This window comes from Cryptomeria japonica, chromosome 1 (assembly GCF_030272615.1).
Source record: "Cryptomeria japonica chromosome 1, Sugi_1.0, whole genome shotgun sequence".
Taxonomy (NCBI): domain Eukaryota; kingdom Viridiplantae; phylum Streptophyta; class Pinopsida; order Cupressales; family Cupressaceae; genus Cryptomeria; species Cryptomeria japonica.
Genome location: NC_081405.1, coordinates 390,748,412 through 390,769,144, shown reverse-complemented (window position 1 = coordinate 390,769,144; position 20,733 = coordinate 390,748,412). Strand labels below are relative to the sequence as shown.

The window sequence follows — 20,733 nt, the reverse complement described above, 5'->3', positions numbered from 1 at the left end:
TACATAAGGCGGACTTGAGGGGAGTTGTGACCAAGTCAAGGCTGACTTGGTGAATGTTGTGCACCTTCTCCATGGGCGGGGTTCATCAGCTTCATTCCCTCTTCATGCCATCAAGGTGGATTTAGACATGCTCTTGCTCTTACCACATGGGCGGACTTCATGACTTCCTTGCACCAAGGTGAGGGCGGAGTTGCTTGATATCTTGACCCTGCTCACACATCTCTAGGCGGATTCCATTGCTTCCTTGACCAAGTCAAGGCGGACTTGGAGAGATCTCTTCCCCTTGCATACATCATAAGGGCGGATTTGATCAAACTCATGATCCCATGAACATCCTTGCTGGGCGGACTTGAAGACACTTGATCTCCATGATAACCAAATTCAAAATCTTCATAACTTATGCATTTAAACTCGGATCTTTTTGAAATTTGAAATTCATACACCATTTATCCTCTGAATTCCTCTAGATCCCTAAAATCTAGGAACTTAGCTTTTCCAGGCAAAACTTGAATTTTTAGAGGAATTTTCGATCATTTTCAATGTAACTCAGAGCCAATAATGCAAACCCTAGATCCCCTTTCCAAAAATATAAAAAGCAAGCATCCCTAATAAATAGGAAAAACCTTCTAAAAATAGCCATTTCGGGATCGTGTTTAAAGTGCCAAAAACAAAACTTCCTAAAAAGTAGGAAAAAGAAAAAAAGCAAAACTTTCCAAAAATAGAAAGTTGTCCAAATTCACTCGAATCAATTGCAATCTTTGTCCTTCGGAATTTCTAGGCACACCGACGATGTCTAGACTCTGTTCTGACCATGGATTGCACAAACTGACTTATGACTTTCAAAACTCAGACCATTCAAAACTGACAAAATTGGTGTCGAGAGGTTACAAGGCTCTAACAAAAACCCTAGAAAGCAAGAAACAAGGAGGGTCCCCATTCTCAATGGAGTGATGTATGAAAAGTTCACAACACTTCAAGGCCAAAACGAACCCAAGTATGCAAAATTCTGGGAAAGTGAAAAAATTGACTAAGTGTTGGAAATTCCTTCCTTCAAGACAAAATTCTTGGAAATCATGAAAAATTGGCCGAGTGTTGGAAATTCCTTCCTTCAAGATAGAATTCTTAGAAATCATGAAAAATTGGCAAAGTGTTGGACATTCCTTCCTTCAAGATAGAATTCTTGGAAATCATGTAAAATTGGCTAAGTGTTGGAAATTCCTTCCTTCAGGACAGAATTCTTGGAAACAATAAAAATTTGGCTAAGGCATGGAGAATCCTTCCACCTATCTCAAATGCGCCCATAGAAGAAAATTGACTAGAGACATTAAATTGAAATTCCTAAGGAGATATTTTCATAAAACATGGCATTCTTGACAATTCAGAAAATGATAAACATCAAGAATTCATCTATCCAATCCAAAGACAACATCAGGACGTCAAGAGGCACGAAGGTCCAAGATGAGGAAATCCAGTTTGTGACATCCGAGTTCAAGAAATCAAGTATCCAGAAGTTCTTGGAGGAGGAATTCCAGTTCCAGAGAATGCCAGTTGAAGGACTTCAAGATTCAAACAAGTACAGATGAGAAGAATTTACAACTATCTTGAATTTCCTCTGGAAGTCCAAGGTCCCAGTCAAGAAAGAACAAGGAAGAAGAATTCCAGTTTCATACGTTCAAGGAAGGCATTCAATGTCCTTGAGATCCAGTTCAAGTATGAAAGACTTCAAGAATGACAAAATCGTCGACAAGGGAAGATATTCCAAGCCCAAGCAAGTACATAGAAGGAAGAAAATGATCAAGGAAAGATAATTTCACAAAAGTTAATCAAAGTTAGAACCTTGATCACAAAATGATACAAAATAGAATATTCCTCGTGATGAGTCACCGAGTCCACAAGGCGTCCAAAATGCTGACATGGCACCCCGTCATCTTCTCTGGCCAATCACGTGTTTCCAAACCGTCATGACCAAATTCAATGCATTTGACACCAAGGAGAGGGATAGTGGGCGTGCCATTTTGGGCGAGAAGCTATTAAATGCTTGATGGAGTGGCAATTCATTTAATGCATAGTGGTCGCCTTACTTGGAATGATGGGTCATTTAATGCAAAGTGGCCATGATGCCTTATTTATTACCAAACCCACTACTTGGTGCCACAAAGGGTTCATTTTGGTCAAAACCCTAATCAGGGTTTGCATGGTGTAATCTTGGCCCTTGATTTCAAATCAATCTTGGCTGTTCATTTGTGCAAGGATCTCTATAAAAGGCCTTGCCTTGTCATTTGTAATTCATTAGATAGATAGATCATTAGTTCAAGTAGAGAGCTCTTGCTCCTTAGAATAGAAGTAGAGTAGGAGAAGTAGAAAACATTGTTGTAACACATGGAGAAATAAAATATGATTTCATTGAAGAGATGGTGGATTCATGTTTAATTCAACTTGTTGCATGGTGTTCTTCCAATTTCTCAATTGTTAGATAAAGTGCTTTGATTTCAATGGAGAATGTAATAGTGTTTGATGAATTTCCATGCCTCGTACTTTTTGCATCTTATTGATTATAAGTTGCAGTGCAAAGTTAGCCTAAGCCTTTTATATGGATGTTTAACTTCAATCATTGAATGTGCATTGTTCCTTATGATGGTGTTCATTATGATATGAAAATTCTTTGCATAACCCTTGGATGATTGCACCAACTCTTGTGGAGTTAAAGTTGATCTTGGCAAAGCAGAACTTGGTTTATTTGGAGTTCATCCATTAGAGCACTATCCATTGATATCATTGCCTTTAGGAATAGATTTAGATCCTTCTAAGCCTTTCCCCTTTAATTTGAGTTCATTTTAGTTGTGTCTGTTTGAGGAAGAAGCATCACGAGATTGCAATATCCAATGAAGAAATTTCAGCCAGCATTGCAAAAGAAGTGAACGGTTCAAACGTGAGTCACGTTGGATTACTAGCAAAACATCAAGCCAAACGAGCTCATATCCAACATAAAGTCGCAAGTTCGCAGTAGGAACCTTGGAGTCGCCTCTATGATCTTTGCAATCTTAGCATACGAGGGGTCTTTGCTCAAGAGAGGATAGAGTGACCGTTGGAAACTTTATTCTATGTTGGTGTGGTCATAAAACACCCATCAACAGTACTCACCTAATTTATCCAAGAACTCTATGAATTCTGAAGTAGACTCAGTTCTAGTAGAGGTAGGTTGCTTGTCTGAATCGCTCACAAGTAACCACTGAGTTGTCGAATAATTACCAAGATGATAGAACCTGTCAGTCAGAAGCATTCCTTATAGCTTTTGGGGTCCATGTGATTAGAAATAACTAATAAGTTTCAAATTGATTACTTCATCACAATATTTGAGTTGTCAAGAGATGGCATTCAAGTTACGCCTCCACCTGCATGCAAAACTGATCAAACAATGACTCATAAAGGAAGTTGATTAGGATTTGTATCTTAATCTATGAAAATTTGAAGTTCTAAGTCTGATGGACACTAACATAGAGTAGATTTAAATTATAAGTACATGATTGGCAATCAAACTCAAATCCAAGGTCTACCAACAGGAAGTAACTGTGCAATAAAGAACGACTTTTCCCTTTTCAATCATCTCCAATTATCAAACAATGTCATATGAATAATGTCTAATATTGAATAATGTTGTGTTTGCAATGACACTAGACATTAATATGAACACTCGATATTTTAATTCCCAGGAATTTCCATCCTTCACAATTGCCTAGAATAGTGGCCTAGTTACTTTATATAATTATTTAGCTCATACTTTTAGGTTAGTTAATTTGAATCTATTACATGCTTTAATTTGCAATGTACTTCTTCTCTTACAGGATTAAATACTTTCAGTGCACCTTGTGAAAATAAAAATTTCCAACTGATTCCCACATTTCTGAAACATTAGACCTGTAGTCATTATTTGGTTTCATCCCCCATCAATTAATCTTTGAATTACCCATACCAAACAAAAGAATCCTGGGACACTTTCCTTGATATATATCTTTCTTTGGGAAGGAAGCTAATCTTCATCTTTCATTTACTCTTAGTCCTTTTTTCTTTTATTATTCACTTTGCATGCTCTTTTCTCTTACAATTAGTATATATTTATATTGTGTTGGTGTTACACACTCCCTTTGGCCAATGTTGTACCTCGATCTTTTACACAGTTTTATTATAATCTTTTGGTCATTCATAAAGATGAATGTATTTTTGGCCCTCTTTCTAAAAACACATAGAAGGGTGCCCAATTTTTATCAGACATTCTAGTCCTAAAGTGCAGAATTATCATGTTACTGGTAAGGAACAGTGCATTATCACAAGACTGATGGAGAACTGCATAAAATATTATAAAATAACAAATTTGACAAATATTATAATAAGGTAGCATTACCTTGTCAGACACTAAATTTACACGCACAAATGCGCAGAAAAGGTCCATGAATGCATGTAGAATCAGTGAATTCTGATGAGGCTGCACGTTCACAATTTTTTTGCTTTAGTTACACAAGAAGATGCACTTCCTATCCCCTATATCTATTATAGTGTGCTTTCAAATAGATGCAGTGCCCTTACCAGAAGAGTAATAACAGTACTACTAAGGTCTAGAATAAGTCGTAATGCTTGCTCTCGAAATGTCATCAAGTCCAAAAGTAACTACAACACAACAAAAAAATCAAGTTCACATTAAGAATTTACAACTTCAGAAGAAGTTTGGATTTTCCAAAGCATACAATCAAAAGAATCCTCCTATAATTACATTAGGTGGCCATTTGCATGAAACAATGTTTTCAACTATTCAGCTACCATGTAGAAACAGTTAATCGTAGTGGTAAACTTTACTGAAATTGACAAGTCTAAATATTTTGAAGGGAACAAAAATGAACAACTAACCAAAAAGTGGTATTCAAAGAAGATGAGACAGCCAAGACAACTAAAGGCCTTTTAAGATAATATAATAAAATTGATTCTATCAATGCTTAAAAACAAATCAAAATGGTTCCATAAGTCAAAAATTTATGAAACTTACTGATATAGGCACACATTTACACTGACTTCATTACAAAGTAAACTAACTTCAATGGAGCGACAAAAAAGAGCTGCATGAGTACAGAGATATTACCATGTCCTCACTAGTTATGTTTAAGATTTTTAAGCAATATGAATGTCCCTTTGAAATTAAGCTTCGATCGACATAACAAATGTACTTATTTTCCAAGCAGAAGCACTGTGCCTGTCACCTGATGATTGGGAGAATGAGGACAAGGTGAGCAGCTAATAAGTCAGATAACAGCTCCTTAGTGTATGTTGTAATTATGAAAATCTCATGTGAAGATCTTGAGGTTAATACATATTAATCTAAGTTACCGGTTCAGGTTCGGATTCGGGTACGGATTCGGCAACAAAAAAAAAAAAAAAAATCTTGGGTACGGGTACGGGTACAGGTTTGTCCGTACACACACACACACACACAGATATATATATATATATACATATATATGTATATCTATATATATATATATGTATATATACATATACATATATATATATATATATATACACATATATTATATATATGTTCAATATATACAATCCATACAAAAATAAAATTTACAATGTGACTTTCCATACATAAATGATAAATGATAAAATCATAAATCCATAATTGCCAATGCCAATAAATATTCATATATCGCAAATGTAATCAGTAAACTAATAACTAAAGTCTAATATCATATTCATAATTTGCAAAAAAAATAATATTCAAGTTTCAAGTCTTTTTTAAAAAGTCATAAAGGGGGGCGAATTAGGGTTTTATTATTAAGAAACTATTTTAAAAAGCCTTTTTTTATTGTTTTTTTGACCCGTGAGCCCCGTTTTTGGGAACCCACGGGCCTGGGTTCGCGCGGTTCCTCCTAGGTTCACCCGGGTCCTCTTGGGTTCGACTTGGGTTCGACCCGGGTCCTTCCCAGGTGGTCGGGTTCCCTGTGGGTCCCAAGGAACCCGGCCACCTGGGAAGGACCCAAGTCAAACCCGGGCCAAACTAGGACCAGGCACGAACCGGGACCCGGACCTAGTGCATTTTTAGGAGAACCGGTAACTTAGATATTAATCAAAAAAATACTACTAATAAATTTATTAAGGCCCAGACTAGGAATGTTTGGATTCTGGTTATCTTAAAATTTGACTCTTGAGGGATGCAACCATAACCTTGGCATTGCATTTTTAATCCAATGGTAATTCCTTCCAATCTCACTAATTTATAGTGGTTTCTCACAATGGATGTTGTATTATTGAATAGCATTTGTGTTTCCAGTCAGGTTTGAACTTGAGATGGAGCTCCATCAAGAAATCATTTGCACTCTCCACACCATAAAGATCAAGATATAAATTTCCATTTCCATTTCTTCATCTTGGAATGTCTCTTCAAGGTCCTTTAAATTCACATCTTAATGATCATGTCTATTGCTTATGGATAGATAGATTGTCACTCATGCATTATACTCGTTAATTTGGAATTTTTTTGGTGAAAACCAAATACTTGATTGGGTGGAGATGATGGGCCAATAAGACAAACAAAACAGAAGAACCTTTCCATTTGAATCTCATTCTATACAGAAATTACTTAAAACACCTATTTGGAAATCTTTTTAAGGTGTAAGACAACTTCTTTCTGGTCATGAGGTATTCTCTAGGGGAGGTAACAATTGCCAGACCTATAGATCTCTTTTGTGGTGCTTATCTTGAAGTGATACTCCTCTGGCCCTTATCAGAAGATGCTCTACCAGATTTTGGTTTGCTAAGAGCATTAAAAAATTTGATGATGTTTTCTGTCAGTCCTCTCTTTTGGAATGGAGAGGTTCCTTCCTTCCTCAAGGCCTCTAGTAAGTTTCTGTATAGCAAGCTGTCTTTCTCCTAGGAGTTGTTTAACTCTTGGAATGCTGAGTGGTGTTTAGATTTTTCTTGTGATGTGGCGTGATAGATTATTGAGCCTAAAAAATATTGTTTTGATAGTTGCTTGTCCATTAGAAGCTTGTTGTTCAGTTCAGTCCTGCTGCTTCTGGTTTTTTTATGAGTCCCTACTCTTTTTGTAGCACTAATGCAGCCTATCTGCATCTCCTATTTTAATGCAATTATGCTAGATAGTTTTGAAGTGCTGGATTAAGTGTCTTGATTATTACTGTATTTCTTGGACTGGTGATCTGTTAGGCTTTATCTGTTGCATTAGAAAGTTTAGAAAGTTTATTAGAAAGTTTTCACTTATTTTATCTCCACTGAAGTTCTGTAGTTTTGTAGAAAGCGAGGAACAATGCAGTGTTTCATGTTAAAAGATGATCAATTATTGAATAATGTAATTAAGCCTCTTTTTCTCCTTTTTGGTTGCAGGCTAACTTGTTGCTGAAAGTGCCCAAAAGAGACTTTCAGGAGATCCTTGATTAAGGTACCATGCTTCTATATAAAGATGTGTTCAAGCAAAAGGATCAGCTAGGGACTTTATTTGATCCATTAGTTACTTAGGCCCGAGAATGAAACCCCTCCTCTTGATCCATTAGTTGCTGCTGTGTAATGATGCTTGGACCCAGCTTGCTAGGGCTGAATCTTCTCTTAAAAGTAAAGAGAATCAGATTATATCCATCAGTTTATTGATCATGATGCTGGTGTTTCCTTGGCTGAGTGCATTTCTTAAGGTAATGGGATTTAAATCCTTGACAATGAGTCCAGAGATTTATATAAGAAAATTCATGAGAGAGCTATCAAACAAAATCACAATATCTAATTTTCCTTATTATTAAATATCTGATCCTGTTTCTTTTTTTCTGTAGCAAATTTCCTGTGGGTATCTGTTCGGGCCCAATTTTGTTGATAGCATGCCCTTCAGCTTTTGGATTGATGGAGTGCCTTTCTGTTGCTGGCACTAACTTTGTATTGGCTATGATCTGGGACTTCCTGCAGGCTCATACCATATGCACGTTTTGTTAACCTTCGGCAATCTTAATAAAATGTATCATATATATACAAATCAAAAGTCACCACCAAGGGCAGCAAGTTGTGGTCCTACACAAGACGTTATTTATTATTTGTCTTGAGGAGCACAACAATCATTTCAGATATTATATAGGCCACATTGGCATATATAATTAACATAAGTAGCTAATCTAATTATGTAACATCACAATTGCACTGTCTTCCTATCATTTATCGCATTGTTCCATAGAGGATCTTACCAGTTAGAAGAATGCTCCTATTATTTGATATTTGCAATGTGTTTCTTATATTACTGTATCCTATTACACCAGGTTCAGGTTCAGGTTCAAGTTAAGTTTTGTAAGGAAAAAATTCGAAACAAATTTGTCAATGATAAGATTCAAAGAAAAAAAATCATGATTAAATTTGAAGACAGATCTAATTTTTATTATGATATTAAAATAGTTATTTCTATGGTGTTCATCCTATTGTGTGATGATTAAGTGGTGGTGTTGTTGTGGTCACCAAGGTTCAACCCCCCACTAGGCCATTGTGATTGCAAGCTTGTGCCTTCGCTGATCCAACATGCTCGGCGGTTTGAGCCTTCGCATTGGTGCTACTGGCGCTTATGCCAAGTGTTCGCATTCATGCCAGGTGACTCAACAGACGTTCATGCCTATGCTCCTTACCCTCGCTGGGCTAGTGTGCTTGCAGGCTCTGTGCCCTTGCTGAAATACCGTGCTCATGGGTCTGGACTGTTATGAATTCATGTCAAGGATGAGGTCCCCCAGTTGTGGCCTCGCCTGTGCAGGCCAGGCTAAAAATCCTTGCATTCACCAATCAAAAAACAGATGGTTATTGCTATATTACATTATTTTTAAGAATATTAAAAGTTTATAATGCCCATTCAACAGTTAATAGTTCCCAAGAATGATAGAAGACAAGCAAAAATGGAAAGCCCTAGTGTGGGGCCCAAGCTTAACTTCTATGGTGCTTCCCATGGTAACCCACATCTAACAAGAGGTTATGCATTTAGAAACAGCTCATGTGCTCTTTTGATTGGGGGGTCCTACAATCTTGGTATCAAAACTAATAATGGAGTGGAGAAACTTCTACCTGGATTAATGTTGGTACACTTGGAGGGGAGTCATAATGTTATGATCAAAGGTGATTTGCTGATTCTTACCAATGCCTTGAAAAAAGAACATTGCCCAAACTAGAAGCTCCATTCCATTCTGAAGGAAATCCTAATTTGGATTAGGAAATTTTATTAGGTCGAGATTCTTCAATGCTATAGGGAGCAAAACAAAGTTGCTAGTTTTTCGCTAACCATGGGATAGAACCTACTAATGTTTCTTCTCTGAAAAGTTGTTAAATGTCAGATTGTGAAGGTATGGATAAGTTTGTTGAAGAGGACAATCCTCCATGATTTAAGGGTGTTTACAATGTATGTTGGCTTTCACTAAATTGCATTGTTTATGAAGGGTTATGGATCATTTTTGACACAATAGCTTTGCACATGATATGTCCAAACCATCTCGAGGTACTATTGCTATTATGATCTTTCATGGTGTTGGTTGAAAATTTTGTGCACCAGGGGAGGCGTGCAAAATTGTGGCTTTCAGCCACAACATGTGAGTAAAAACTCTCCTAATTCTAAGGAAGGCTCCCCATTTACTACTACTAACACTAATCTAATTTGGGTCGGATGACATCTTATTCTCTTTCTTCAGAACAGACGATATTCCTGATGAGTTTTGATCGGATTATAATAGGCAGGTAATTTTAAATTTTATTAACTTTCTATGACCGTGAATGCAATCCGATTTGCAAATGGATATACGAACTGTATATATGATAGTTTCAACAGATCCAATACAATCACCAAATCTGCAATATAACATTTGGATTGACTGAATAATAGAAAACACGGTCAATCTGAAGTGATTCCTATATTCGATCTGCTGATCTACGGTATACAGAAGTGTGCCTCTTATTGATCAATTACAATCGTCTTGTTATGTATCAAACAATATGCAGTTCCTTCGATATGTTATCGAACTGAAGTTATTCATTGTATGTTATCCGTTCCCTCGTATTCAGTCTGATTTGCTATGTATTCGAAGGTTGGCACGATATGTATACTTTTCTACAATCGTCTATCACCGATTGCTGTATGCTCTATCTCTAACCTTATACACCAAATAGTTTTGCACGATATATTGTATGCTTGTCTATACTATCCGTTAACCATTTGTATGATCCCCGTGTATATTATCTGAGTGTGATATCGATCTGCCTTTTGGTCTGCCCATAGATCTATATTATCTGAAATCTTCTTTTATTATATCTATATAACCCTCCAAGAGGAAGACGCATCATACATAAATACCAAACCCGATGGATTTCCAATGGAATTTGTGACTCTTCATAAGTCGGCTTCCAATAACACAATCGGTTATGAACTGATTCATAATAATTTAAACACAATCAGTTATATCTGAACCGATAATAATATGATTTGTTTATTAGCAAATCGGTTAACACATATACCAGTTCAATATAGTTGATTGCACACTAACTAATTCGTAGATTGAATACGAAATTAATAAGAGCATTAATTAAGTCGAATTTACAAATGTCTAAGGCCGATAGGCCAATTAGACATTTGGGTTTGCGATGTCAGCCAGAAGGAATCTGACCATAGCTATATTAGCATCAACAATTCTTTCTCTTATTTCAGGAAAGAAGTTACAGCAACAACAGTAAATACAGAAATGAAACTTTCTGTAGGATTTTTAGAACATAAAGGGAAGCAAAGTTTCCATGAAAGCACAAAGACTTCTGTCACTTGCCTGGGACGAGAAAATAGAAATGAAAGCACAAAGTCTTCAGCACTCCTACTGTCCTATCAAACTTCTCAAAATGATAACAGTATACAACACACAACAGCTCAAAGTCTACAAGACCAAGTTTGAAAACCAAACCTATAACTCTAAATACAATTAGCAGCTCAAAGTCTGCAAGATTGAATTTAAATACCTCTTGAACAATAGAACAAAAATTACAACCAATTCCAGAAAATGTCGTCACATAATAACTTGAATTGGCACAAGTCTCCAAACAACTTGCCTCTTTTATTGTAAGCAATTTGATTTACATCTAAGCTCAAAGTCCTAGAATGCACATACAAACTGGCAGAATTTTGTTGCATTGTCAAAATATAAAAATTACATAGAGCACCCTTGTCTATATATAGGAGAGAGTCTGAGAGAAAAATGTGGGAGAAGTCTAACCAACTGAGACTTATTCCACAACTAACTAACTAACTATGACTTATTCAAATTATAGTCCTATTGTCTTCCGACTTGTAATTTGCTTATATGCAATTACAATTTACAACAATGCAAGTGATATGATCTCCTGCAATTACAATTTCTGACATTACATGTAATTTGTCAAAATGAAATTACAAATGCATAATTGAAACTAAGTGTCTAGAGACACGACTCTATTTACATCATCCTCTATTTTATCTTCATGCTATTATAAGACACTCTGTGATTGAAGTACTCAGGTTTGGGAATGGCATCTTGAACCGGAACAAGAAACAAGAACTTGCACCCTTGATAGTTTTTGTGTCCTTGACCAGCGAACTTCAACCTTATCACATGCTTGGGGTAGTACCATTTCTTCAAGAGGGAAATTCTTCTCTTCGTTGTGTTCTGTTGAAACAATGTAGCTTCAGTAAGATAAATGATTGAATAAGAGATAAATGAAGTCTCTCATTCAATCATCTATCCTATCGATAAATCTACATGCTAATGGTAGACATCATAATCATCTTTATAAGCATTTCTATCATCGATCGAGATATGATCATATTTGCTATGCAATGATTTCATTTATATGCTGTGATTGTAATCGGTTATGCATATCTATTCTAGTTGTCATATGACAACACTAATTAGTGTTGTCATATGATAACTACAATACTTATCGTATTAACATATTTTTGCTCTTATACGGATCCATAATCGGGTTGCATTTACCATCGATTACCATGAAATAGCATTAAGAATAAACAGATTAGTGATCGGTTAATGATAACTAAAATTGCATTAGAAACTAACCGATTCATTATCGGTTACAATGATAATCAAACCGCATTAAATCACAAACCGATTGGCATCGATTATCATTTGTTATGTATCAGCATTTATATTAACCGATAGTTATCGGTTTGCATTATGAAGAGGTACCACCCTTGATCAAGACATGTCTTGATCGGACATGTCATGAGACATGTCCGGTCAAGGCATGCCTTGATCTTACAAGGCAATGCCTATATATATGTGCCGTGAAGAATGCTGGAGAAATATCGAAATCAATAAATATTATCTACAGCCACCTGCAAACAAAGAAGTTTCAGTTCCTAATCAGAAATAACTAGAGAGCATACATTAATAGCATTGAATATTGTCTAAGGAATTAAAAGAAAGACAAAATCCTTAACATTCCACTTTTGAACATAAATTTGAATACTTTTACATGTTCTTTCTCCATGCTTGATTCACTTTGTCACTAGATGACTTCTATTTACTGATGACTTCATGAGGATTATTAACCCTTGGGCAGTCCCATAAATTACTGTTGTATCTCTTCTTCTTTTGTTCACTGATGAAAAACCCATCACACCTTATTCAAGATGAAATTGTTATTAAACAATGCCCATGCCTTAACTTGTTTGTTTGATAGATCGTGTGTGCAAACAAGACTGACAAGATAAGGGATAAATTGATGCAAAAATGGGCTCATAAGTAAATTTCAGGTTTTGGAGACTGCATTACATGTGTGGAAAAACAAGAGCATTGACTTACAATTGTGGAGAACGAACATGCAACTTCATGTATAATGGGAAAATACAAGTTTGCACTTGTAATTGGATCCTAGAGACTTATTTTAAGTGTTTTTTAGTGCATTTTGGACCAGTTTCGGATCTTGGGAGGTGTAATGCGAGTGCAATGTAGGGAAAAACTTTTACACTTCCACTTGCAATTGGGTCTTGAAGACCCGATTGCAAGTAAGCATTTTGATTGGGTATAAGCTTGCAATCTTGTGGGAAAGCCTTCATAATCTATCTTTAGAACATGGGAATTTTGTGGATGCAAGCAATATCTTAAAACTTTTGAAATCACTTGCAATCACCCTTTCGAAACCCAAAATGAAACATGAGGGCATAATAAAGAGGAAACAGCAACAATAGGCATAATTGGTAATCGGCTGCAAATAAATGGAAGGGATGAGCTTGCAATAAGAAAACGGTGGGCATAAATGGAAAGACTCCAATACTTATACTTGCAATCGGGGTTGTGTAGACCGATTGCAAGTGCAAGGTTTACTAGGGCAGGGTAAGTATAAGCTTGCAAGCGTCATTGCAAGACCCGAATACAAGTGCAACGCATCCAAACATTCATGTAATATGCTTGCAATCAGGTCTGGGAGACCCGATTAAAAGTAGAGATAACTTGCAAGAAAGAAGGCATAAAGAGACTTGCAATCAGATTCTAGAGACCCGACTGCAAGTAAATAAACTTGCAATGAAAACATATACCTTCACACTTGCAATGATGGACATAAAACCCGACTTTGCGAGTAAAAATAATTTGTAATGTGAGCAAAAATTTCCTACTTACAGTGAGGTCAAAAAGTCTCTACTTGTAGTGAGTTTACTTGCAATGACATCCAAAAGTTCCCACTTGCAGTGACTGACCTGAAACCCGAAATTGCACAGAAAGCTACGAAAATGAAGGCAAAAACCAACCAAAACTTGGACAACAATGACAAACACACCCACTAATGATTTGGCATTAACAAATATGAGTTTTTCACCTCATAAAACGTGCTTTAGAGACAAAAACGACACATTTTGAGTAAAAATTCGTAGGGTTTGTCAAATTTTTGAAAATCCAAAAATTGGGACAACACATGGTCAATGAGTTGTGGAATTAAGGTACTTCAATTATCATGAATTCCCATTAGATGTTTTTATCCACGGGGTGTGCTAGCATGCCATGCTTTGAGTCAAGGTCATTGCAGCTTAGGTGCGTCTTGTTGTGTGCTAGGGTATTTTTCATGGTGGAGCGAGACAGAGCATTGGCTCATCTTGTGATCCTCTCCACAAGGGGATAATTTCACACAATATATTGAAGAGGATCTTCTAATGCCCTGATCTGTCACTGCTAAAGTGTTAAATTCATTGTAAGGCAGGATGGAATTGCTGATAATGGAATTCTTTACTCTAGAACTATAATTTAGCCAATTTTAAAGAAAAGTTGGAGGCTGTTGTATATAATGCAGAGGTATGCCTTGGCATAGAAGTGCTTCTAATTCAAAGTTCAAACAGAAGAAGATATTACAGAAAGTCCCAGTTTAGAGATACCAAGTTTGATGCAGCCCCACAGAGCTTCAGACAACCAGGCACTCAAGGCAATGAGAGATGAAATGTCTTTCCCTAAATCAAGATGTTGGTAATTTAACAGAGTTTTCCAAAGACTTACAACTGGTGATTGAGCATTTAGTGATATCCCACAACAACGGTTTATTGGAGATGTTGAGTGGATGCGCGCTCCTCCATCTAGATAACAGCCTCCTCAATTAAACAAATCATCAAAGGCATGCAATTAGATGGGTTGGAAGACTGGCAAAGCTGGTGAAGGTTAAGTCAGTTGTTGTTTTCAAGCATAGAGTTTACAATAGGAGTTATAACTAGTTGAGGATGGCTCCAGGAGACTCTAGTGTTGCACACTGGGGATTATCTGAAAATTAGAGTTTGGGTGCTCTATGCTACGGATGATGACTTTTGTGTTAGTCATGTTTTGAATCATAGTGTTTCGGTGTGCTCGATGTTTTGTTGTGTATCCTCCAACTATGCCCTTTTGGGCTGTTCATGTTGGTTTTGCACTCATTTGTCTCCATTCATTCTATATTGCTTGTTTTTTATGTCAAGCTTTTGCTCTTGCCTATTGTGTCCCTGCATGGGATTTTATACAGGCATATCTCGATTTCTCTTTTGTATGTTTCTACTAATAGCATTAAGGCTTAGGGCCCCATTAAAGAACTTAAAAAATTCATTAAGAAAATATTAATGTAAAAATGTTATTAGATACATTTATAGAGCACAAATACAGTGGATTGATCTTTGTTTGAGAGCAGAATAATAAATGAAAGTCCTATCCAAATAAATGCCTCTACACCTAAGGCATTTTCTCTCCTCTCCTAACTTGTCAATTCACATTTTCCATAACACCTCAATCAAGTCATTGGTTTATAATTTGTGCATCACACAATTAAATATAGTTTAATTTAAAATATTCTAATTATTTAAGTTCACCAATTTGACAAATTATTTTACATAGCGCTATTGCATGTATTTTCACCAAAGAAGATTCCAAAGGATGGAAATTTTAAGGGAATCAAGGTGCTCATTTTACATTAAAACACACGGAACATACATGTGGGAACTGTATGTATTTTTCATTTTTCCATATAGGTGAAATATACATATATTAATGAAATGAAAGCAGGAAAAAACAGTAAGGAGAAAAGTGCAGCTGTTATTTTTTGGCACAGGTCTTGGGACAGGGAGCTTAACTGGGTATGATATTTAGATGGCATGGGTTGCAGGGTTGGACGTGTTACCCAAGCTTCTGGGCATATTCCCCCAGCATTGTAGTGTCATCAGCAACAGCTTCATGTGCTAGTTCAACAGCTCCAAATAGCAACAATTATTTTTTGATTTCAAAAAAAAATAGGGTTTTTTTATAATATTCACTAAATTTCAAATTTTTACATTAAAATCTAGAAAACCTGGTGACACACACTTTATCTATTCATATTATTTTCACTCATGGGATTACAGACCTGTCATTGATATCAGACCGTATAAGATCCCATCCTGAATTTCATATTTGCATTTGTTTCTAATTTTACTGTGTCTATTCACATTATTGTTGTGCTTGTGAGATTACAGACCAGTCAAATTTTTCAGGTTGTTGATCAGTTTTTGGAAGGATTGGAAGAAATTAGCTCATTTTGGAAGCACTGGCAGGTATCAGATTAAAAAAGTATGAAAAAAAAAATTAAAAACAGCTTTCACTGGGCAGCATAGTTCTCGTTACAAACAACAGCCAATCCATTATTAATTTGCTTTCTACCCACTGCTCCTCCACTCAGGCAACTCAGCAGTTGTTGCCATTGTGACAAGTGCACCTCTTAGCTCTGCCGAGTTCACAGTAATGCTGTTGTCCATCACTTCTTACACACATCCTTCACCAGCTGTGCCCCTCCTCACTGCCACCCTTCCACTCCAGTCACATCCTACATTGCACTGTGCACCTAAATGCCTTCACTGAACATCTCTACAAACAAGCTTCATCCACCCTCCCTCCCTACTTGTCTCCTGTTCTGCCCATGTGTTATTGCCCTTCTTTCACTCCCCCCACATGCACAAATCCACCATCCTTTCTACTGTTCTCCTGCGCATGTGCCACTCTAGCTTAGGTAAGTTCAACTTCAGGTTTAGTTTAACTTTAAGATTTATTTAGTTTTGTTTGGCTTTAAGATCTATTTTGTTTTTAAAATGATTCTAGTTTTACTGTTTTAAGATTTATTAATCACATACTTACCAGGAGACCTGTCTCCTACCCCTGGAGATGCATACCGGAGACCTGACGCATCTCCAGTACTGGAGATGTCTCCGGAAACTTCTTGACGCATAGGGTGCTTTTGGCTGCCGTCTCTTGCCGTCTGCGAAGTCACCCAACCAAAAATTGACATCTCTTGCTAGAAAAGTTAGAGCAAAATGCAATAATAAGGCAAGAAAAAATAAAGCAAATAAATAAGATGCTTAAGCTTGCAGCAAAGAAAAGTCGTAGGAAAATGACTAATAAGGAAACCGTTTAACAGGAAGACAAAAATCCATGCAAGGTTATAGTGGTCAGCGCTATTGACAGTGTAGACTTTTTGAGAGGACTGATTTTTATAATTGTAATAGTCTAAAGAGAAATTGCCTTTACTATTCAGCCAACAATATAGAGTGTGCTCAACATCTATATTACCTTACTCTCACTAAACAATTTAGACTGGCTATGGTATCAGCAGTATAAGCAATTTTAATTTCAAATTTTGTTCAATTTTAAAGAATGTTAAACTTTACCACTGTTCTTGTTTTCAAAGTTCTCTGGCATTATAATTTTTTGTAAATTATTAAATTATATTTAAAAAAAATTGGCATCTCCAAGTACCCCCCGTCTCCTATTTTTGAAAAGTAGTCGTACCGATACGGGTACTAGTCTCCAAGTACCCCCATCTCAAGTACCCCCATCTCCTAGTAACCTTGATTAATCATCAATTGGGTTAACATTAAGTAGTATTAGACTAATAGTATAATTTTGTTAGTATTAGATTGATTAAAATTAGTATACATTAAATAATTTAAATATTCAATAAAATTATTAGTTATAATTAGTAATTTGATTATTCAATGTAGGATTGATGAATAATTTAATTAATTGGACTTAATTAATAAAACTTAGTAAATTAATTTACTATTGATACTTAGGATAATTATTAGTTGAAAGAGCCTATGCCATCATAAGGTACAGTGAGTGGTCTAGCATAGTAGTTCACTTACATAATCAAGATAGATTGATATTTTTTGCTAGTATTGATTAAATTATACAAGATAATTAGAAGTCTAGAATGGTAGGATTAGAATAGGTTAATTCTTAGCTAACATGCCAATTTGGTCACGACAAGAGCTCAAGCAATTAACACTAACATGTTTCATAAGGATTAGATGAATTTTGAAGCACACTCAACCAAAAGAAGCAATAGTCTGCAAAAAATGGCGACAATACCCGATTAATCCCGAATCTTGGAGCTAGCTGATTTATTCCTCGAAAAAATCACAATTCACGAAAAAATTGTTGACCCAATTTTCAATGATTTTTTGCATTTAAATCACATTTAAATCATGTTAAAAACATCCAAAAACATAGCAAAAAAAGTTAAAAAAATCATTGTAAAACTCAAAACCCTAGAAAAACTCCTGAAATCACTAAATTGCTCTAAAATAGGGCCGATCCAAGACAGAATCAGAGTCGGAATCAACATTGAAACAATTTGTTATTTTGTCCCTTAGTTTTCTTACGAACCATCATTGTAAAACTCAAAACCCTAGAAAAACTCGTGAGATCACTAAATTGCTCTGAAATAGGGCCAATCCAAGACAGAATTAGAGTCGTAATCAACATTGAAACAATTTGTTATTTTGTCCCTTAGTTTTCTTACGAACCTCTGAAAATCCATAAATAATATTAGAATAATATTCTTAATTATTGTTAACGGTCAATTATGTAAGATAATGTAAATATTGTCTTTTTTAGATTCTTTCTAATAACGAGTGTTTCTTATTTAGAAATACCGTTCTATTGTACATAATTTAATGATCTGTTGATCATTTGTAAATAACAATTAATTTTTACCAATTACGTCTCCGTAATATGGTATCAGAGCCCTGGTTATTTTGGAATAGTTTTTTCAATTGAAAATTCCTCATGAATTTTTTAGTTTTTTGAAAAAAATTCTTTGATTCTTCGAAATTGCTCTTGGTTCGGGATTGGTGAGGGTTTTGGTGGATCTTTTCCTACACAATTCTTCTCTGCACACACAACCTGCAACTTCCAGCAACAACCCATGATTTTTTTTTCCTTGCGAGATTTTAAAAATTGCGACAAAAGCTCTACACGTCGGGTCTGCACAAAAAAATTTCGTGCCTTCTTCCACAGCTTCTGCGCGTGTTTTTTCGCTTTCTTTGCATTATTCTTCGACACGACAGAAATCTTTGGCAGCAGCTCTAACAAAACCCCGCGCGATGTGGTCCGTATTCGTAGCCTACACGAATTTTTGTGCCCTCTGTTTTCAGCGACCTACGTCTTTGGATTGGCCTTTGTGCGACCTCCCTTTTGTGCATGACGGCTGTATAACTTTTTGTTCAGTCGGACGTGAATTTTGGGTGTTTTTCTGGCAACGGCTAGGGTTTTACTCCCTATTTTCTGTGCTAGAATGAAAAATATATTTTTCTAACAAATCCGACTAGGGTTTTTGAAAAATCCTCAAATTTTTTGGTTGGATCCAAACTCTTGTCAAGATTTTTGAGACGTTTTCTAGGTCATCGTCAAAATTTTCTAGGTCAGTTGGAAATTTTCTCGACATCTGTGCCAGTCGTACTTCGAATTTTTCAAAGTCTGTACCTGATTTTGCCTTTATCTCTGCATAGGGATTCATCTTCAGTTTTACACCTTTTCAAATTTCTCGTTTTCTGTGCATTGGGAAGCGTGCACAATGGTGTCATTGACCAGCTTGATGTTGGAAAGCAGTCAGCGATTCAACAGCAAAAATTATAACACCTGGAAACAACGCATGCTGACTATTTTTTAATATTGCCACCTAGATGATCTGGTTTTGGGAAAAAAATCTCGTCCTTCCGTAGTTGGAGCCGATCAAGACAACTTTGATGACCGTAATAGGGAAGTTGTTATGCTTCTCAAGCTCTCTGTTACAGATGACCAGTTACCTCAAATTCCTTCTAGCAAGTCAGCCTCAGAAATTTGGAAGCATCTAAAGGAGTTGCATGAGACATCCGGCAAAAGCCGTGCGTTCTTCTTAAAGAACCAATTGTTCTCCATCATGATGGATGAACGCATGTCCTTACAGGAGCATCTCACATAGATTAAGGACATTCGAGATCAGCTCGAAGCTATTGGTCGGAAAATGGAGGAAGAGGATATGGTAGTCATAACCTTGAAGAGTCTACCAAAATCAGAGACTCAACATTACGTCCACAAATGTTGATCTGAAATTTCCAGAATTGTGCACCAAACTTCTGCAGCAAGATCGTTGGAAACAACAGTTTGGTAGCGGTGCCACTTCGTCCTCCTCAGAACAAGCATTTGCAGCCAAATCTTTTCACAAGGATAAAGGCAAATCTCAGTCCTCCCAGCCATCTCAGCAGAAGGGCTCCAGTCAGTCACAGGAAGGTTCGAAGAAGAAGGTTCAATGCAATTATTGCCACAAATATAGCCATATGATCAAGGATTGTCGCAATCACATAGTTTCCGAACAGCGGAAGCAAGGGGGGTCTCAACCTAAAGCCAATGTCGTTGAGCACACAGAGCAAAAAGAGTCTGCCTTTTACGCCTTCATGGCTAAAAGACCTGCAAACCACGTGAAATCTTTTGCTTGGTATATTGATTTTGGTGCTTCTCGGCATTTCACTCACAGGCGTGATTGGTTTACAGAATTCACTCCCTATACTGATTTAGTTATAGGCCACGCGGTGTGTGTAAGCACCGCGAGGTCTTCAGCGAGATCGTACTAAACCAAGTGATTTTTGGAGGAGGTGAAGGGTATACAGTTGTTGACAAGGGCAACGTTCAGATGCTGTCTAGTGGGAGGAATCTCATATTCCTCAATGTATACTACGTTTCCGGCATGGAACTAAACCTTCTCTCTGTGAGTTAGATTATGCGGCATTCTCCTCAACTTGATGTGATCTTAAATGCACATAAGTGTTTGATTGGTGATCATGCGACACGCACTATTGTTGTTGTTGGTATTGAGGACCATGGTCTTTACAGACTTGTAGATACGAGTGATTCTCTTGAGCATGCCTACGTAGCGAAATCCTCCTCTATCACC

General features: G+C 36.5%; 1 protein-coding gene across 3 annotated transcripts in view; it reads right to left on the bottom strand.

The window, feature by feature from the left end:
* The window catches only part of LOC131070921 (probable protein NAP1), a 258,974-nt gene that overhangs the window by 163,358 nt on the left and 74,883 nt on the right, over window positions 1-20,733 (bottom strand). For 2 of the 3 annotated variants that reach the window (XM_058006606.2, XM_058006607.2), the window contains exons 4-5: window positions 4,582-4,662; window positions 4,400-4,480 (exon numbers count right to left, since the gene is read on the bottom strand). The exons of the other annotated variant lie outside the window; for it this stretch is intronic. In XM_058006606.2, the coding sequence (XP_057862589.1) occupies window positions 4,400-4,480; window positions 4,582-4,662 (162 nt within the window). The remainder of the gene's footprint in view (window positions 1-4,399; window positions 4,481-4,581; window positions 4,663-20,733) is intronic. 3 annotated transcript variants of the gene reach the window in all.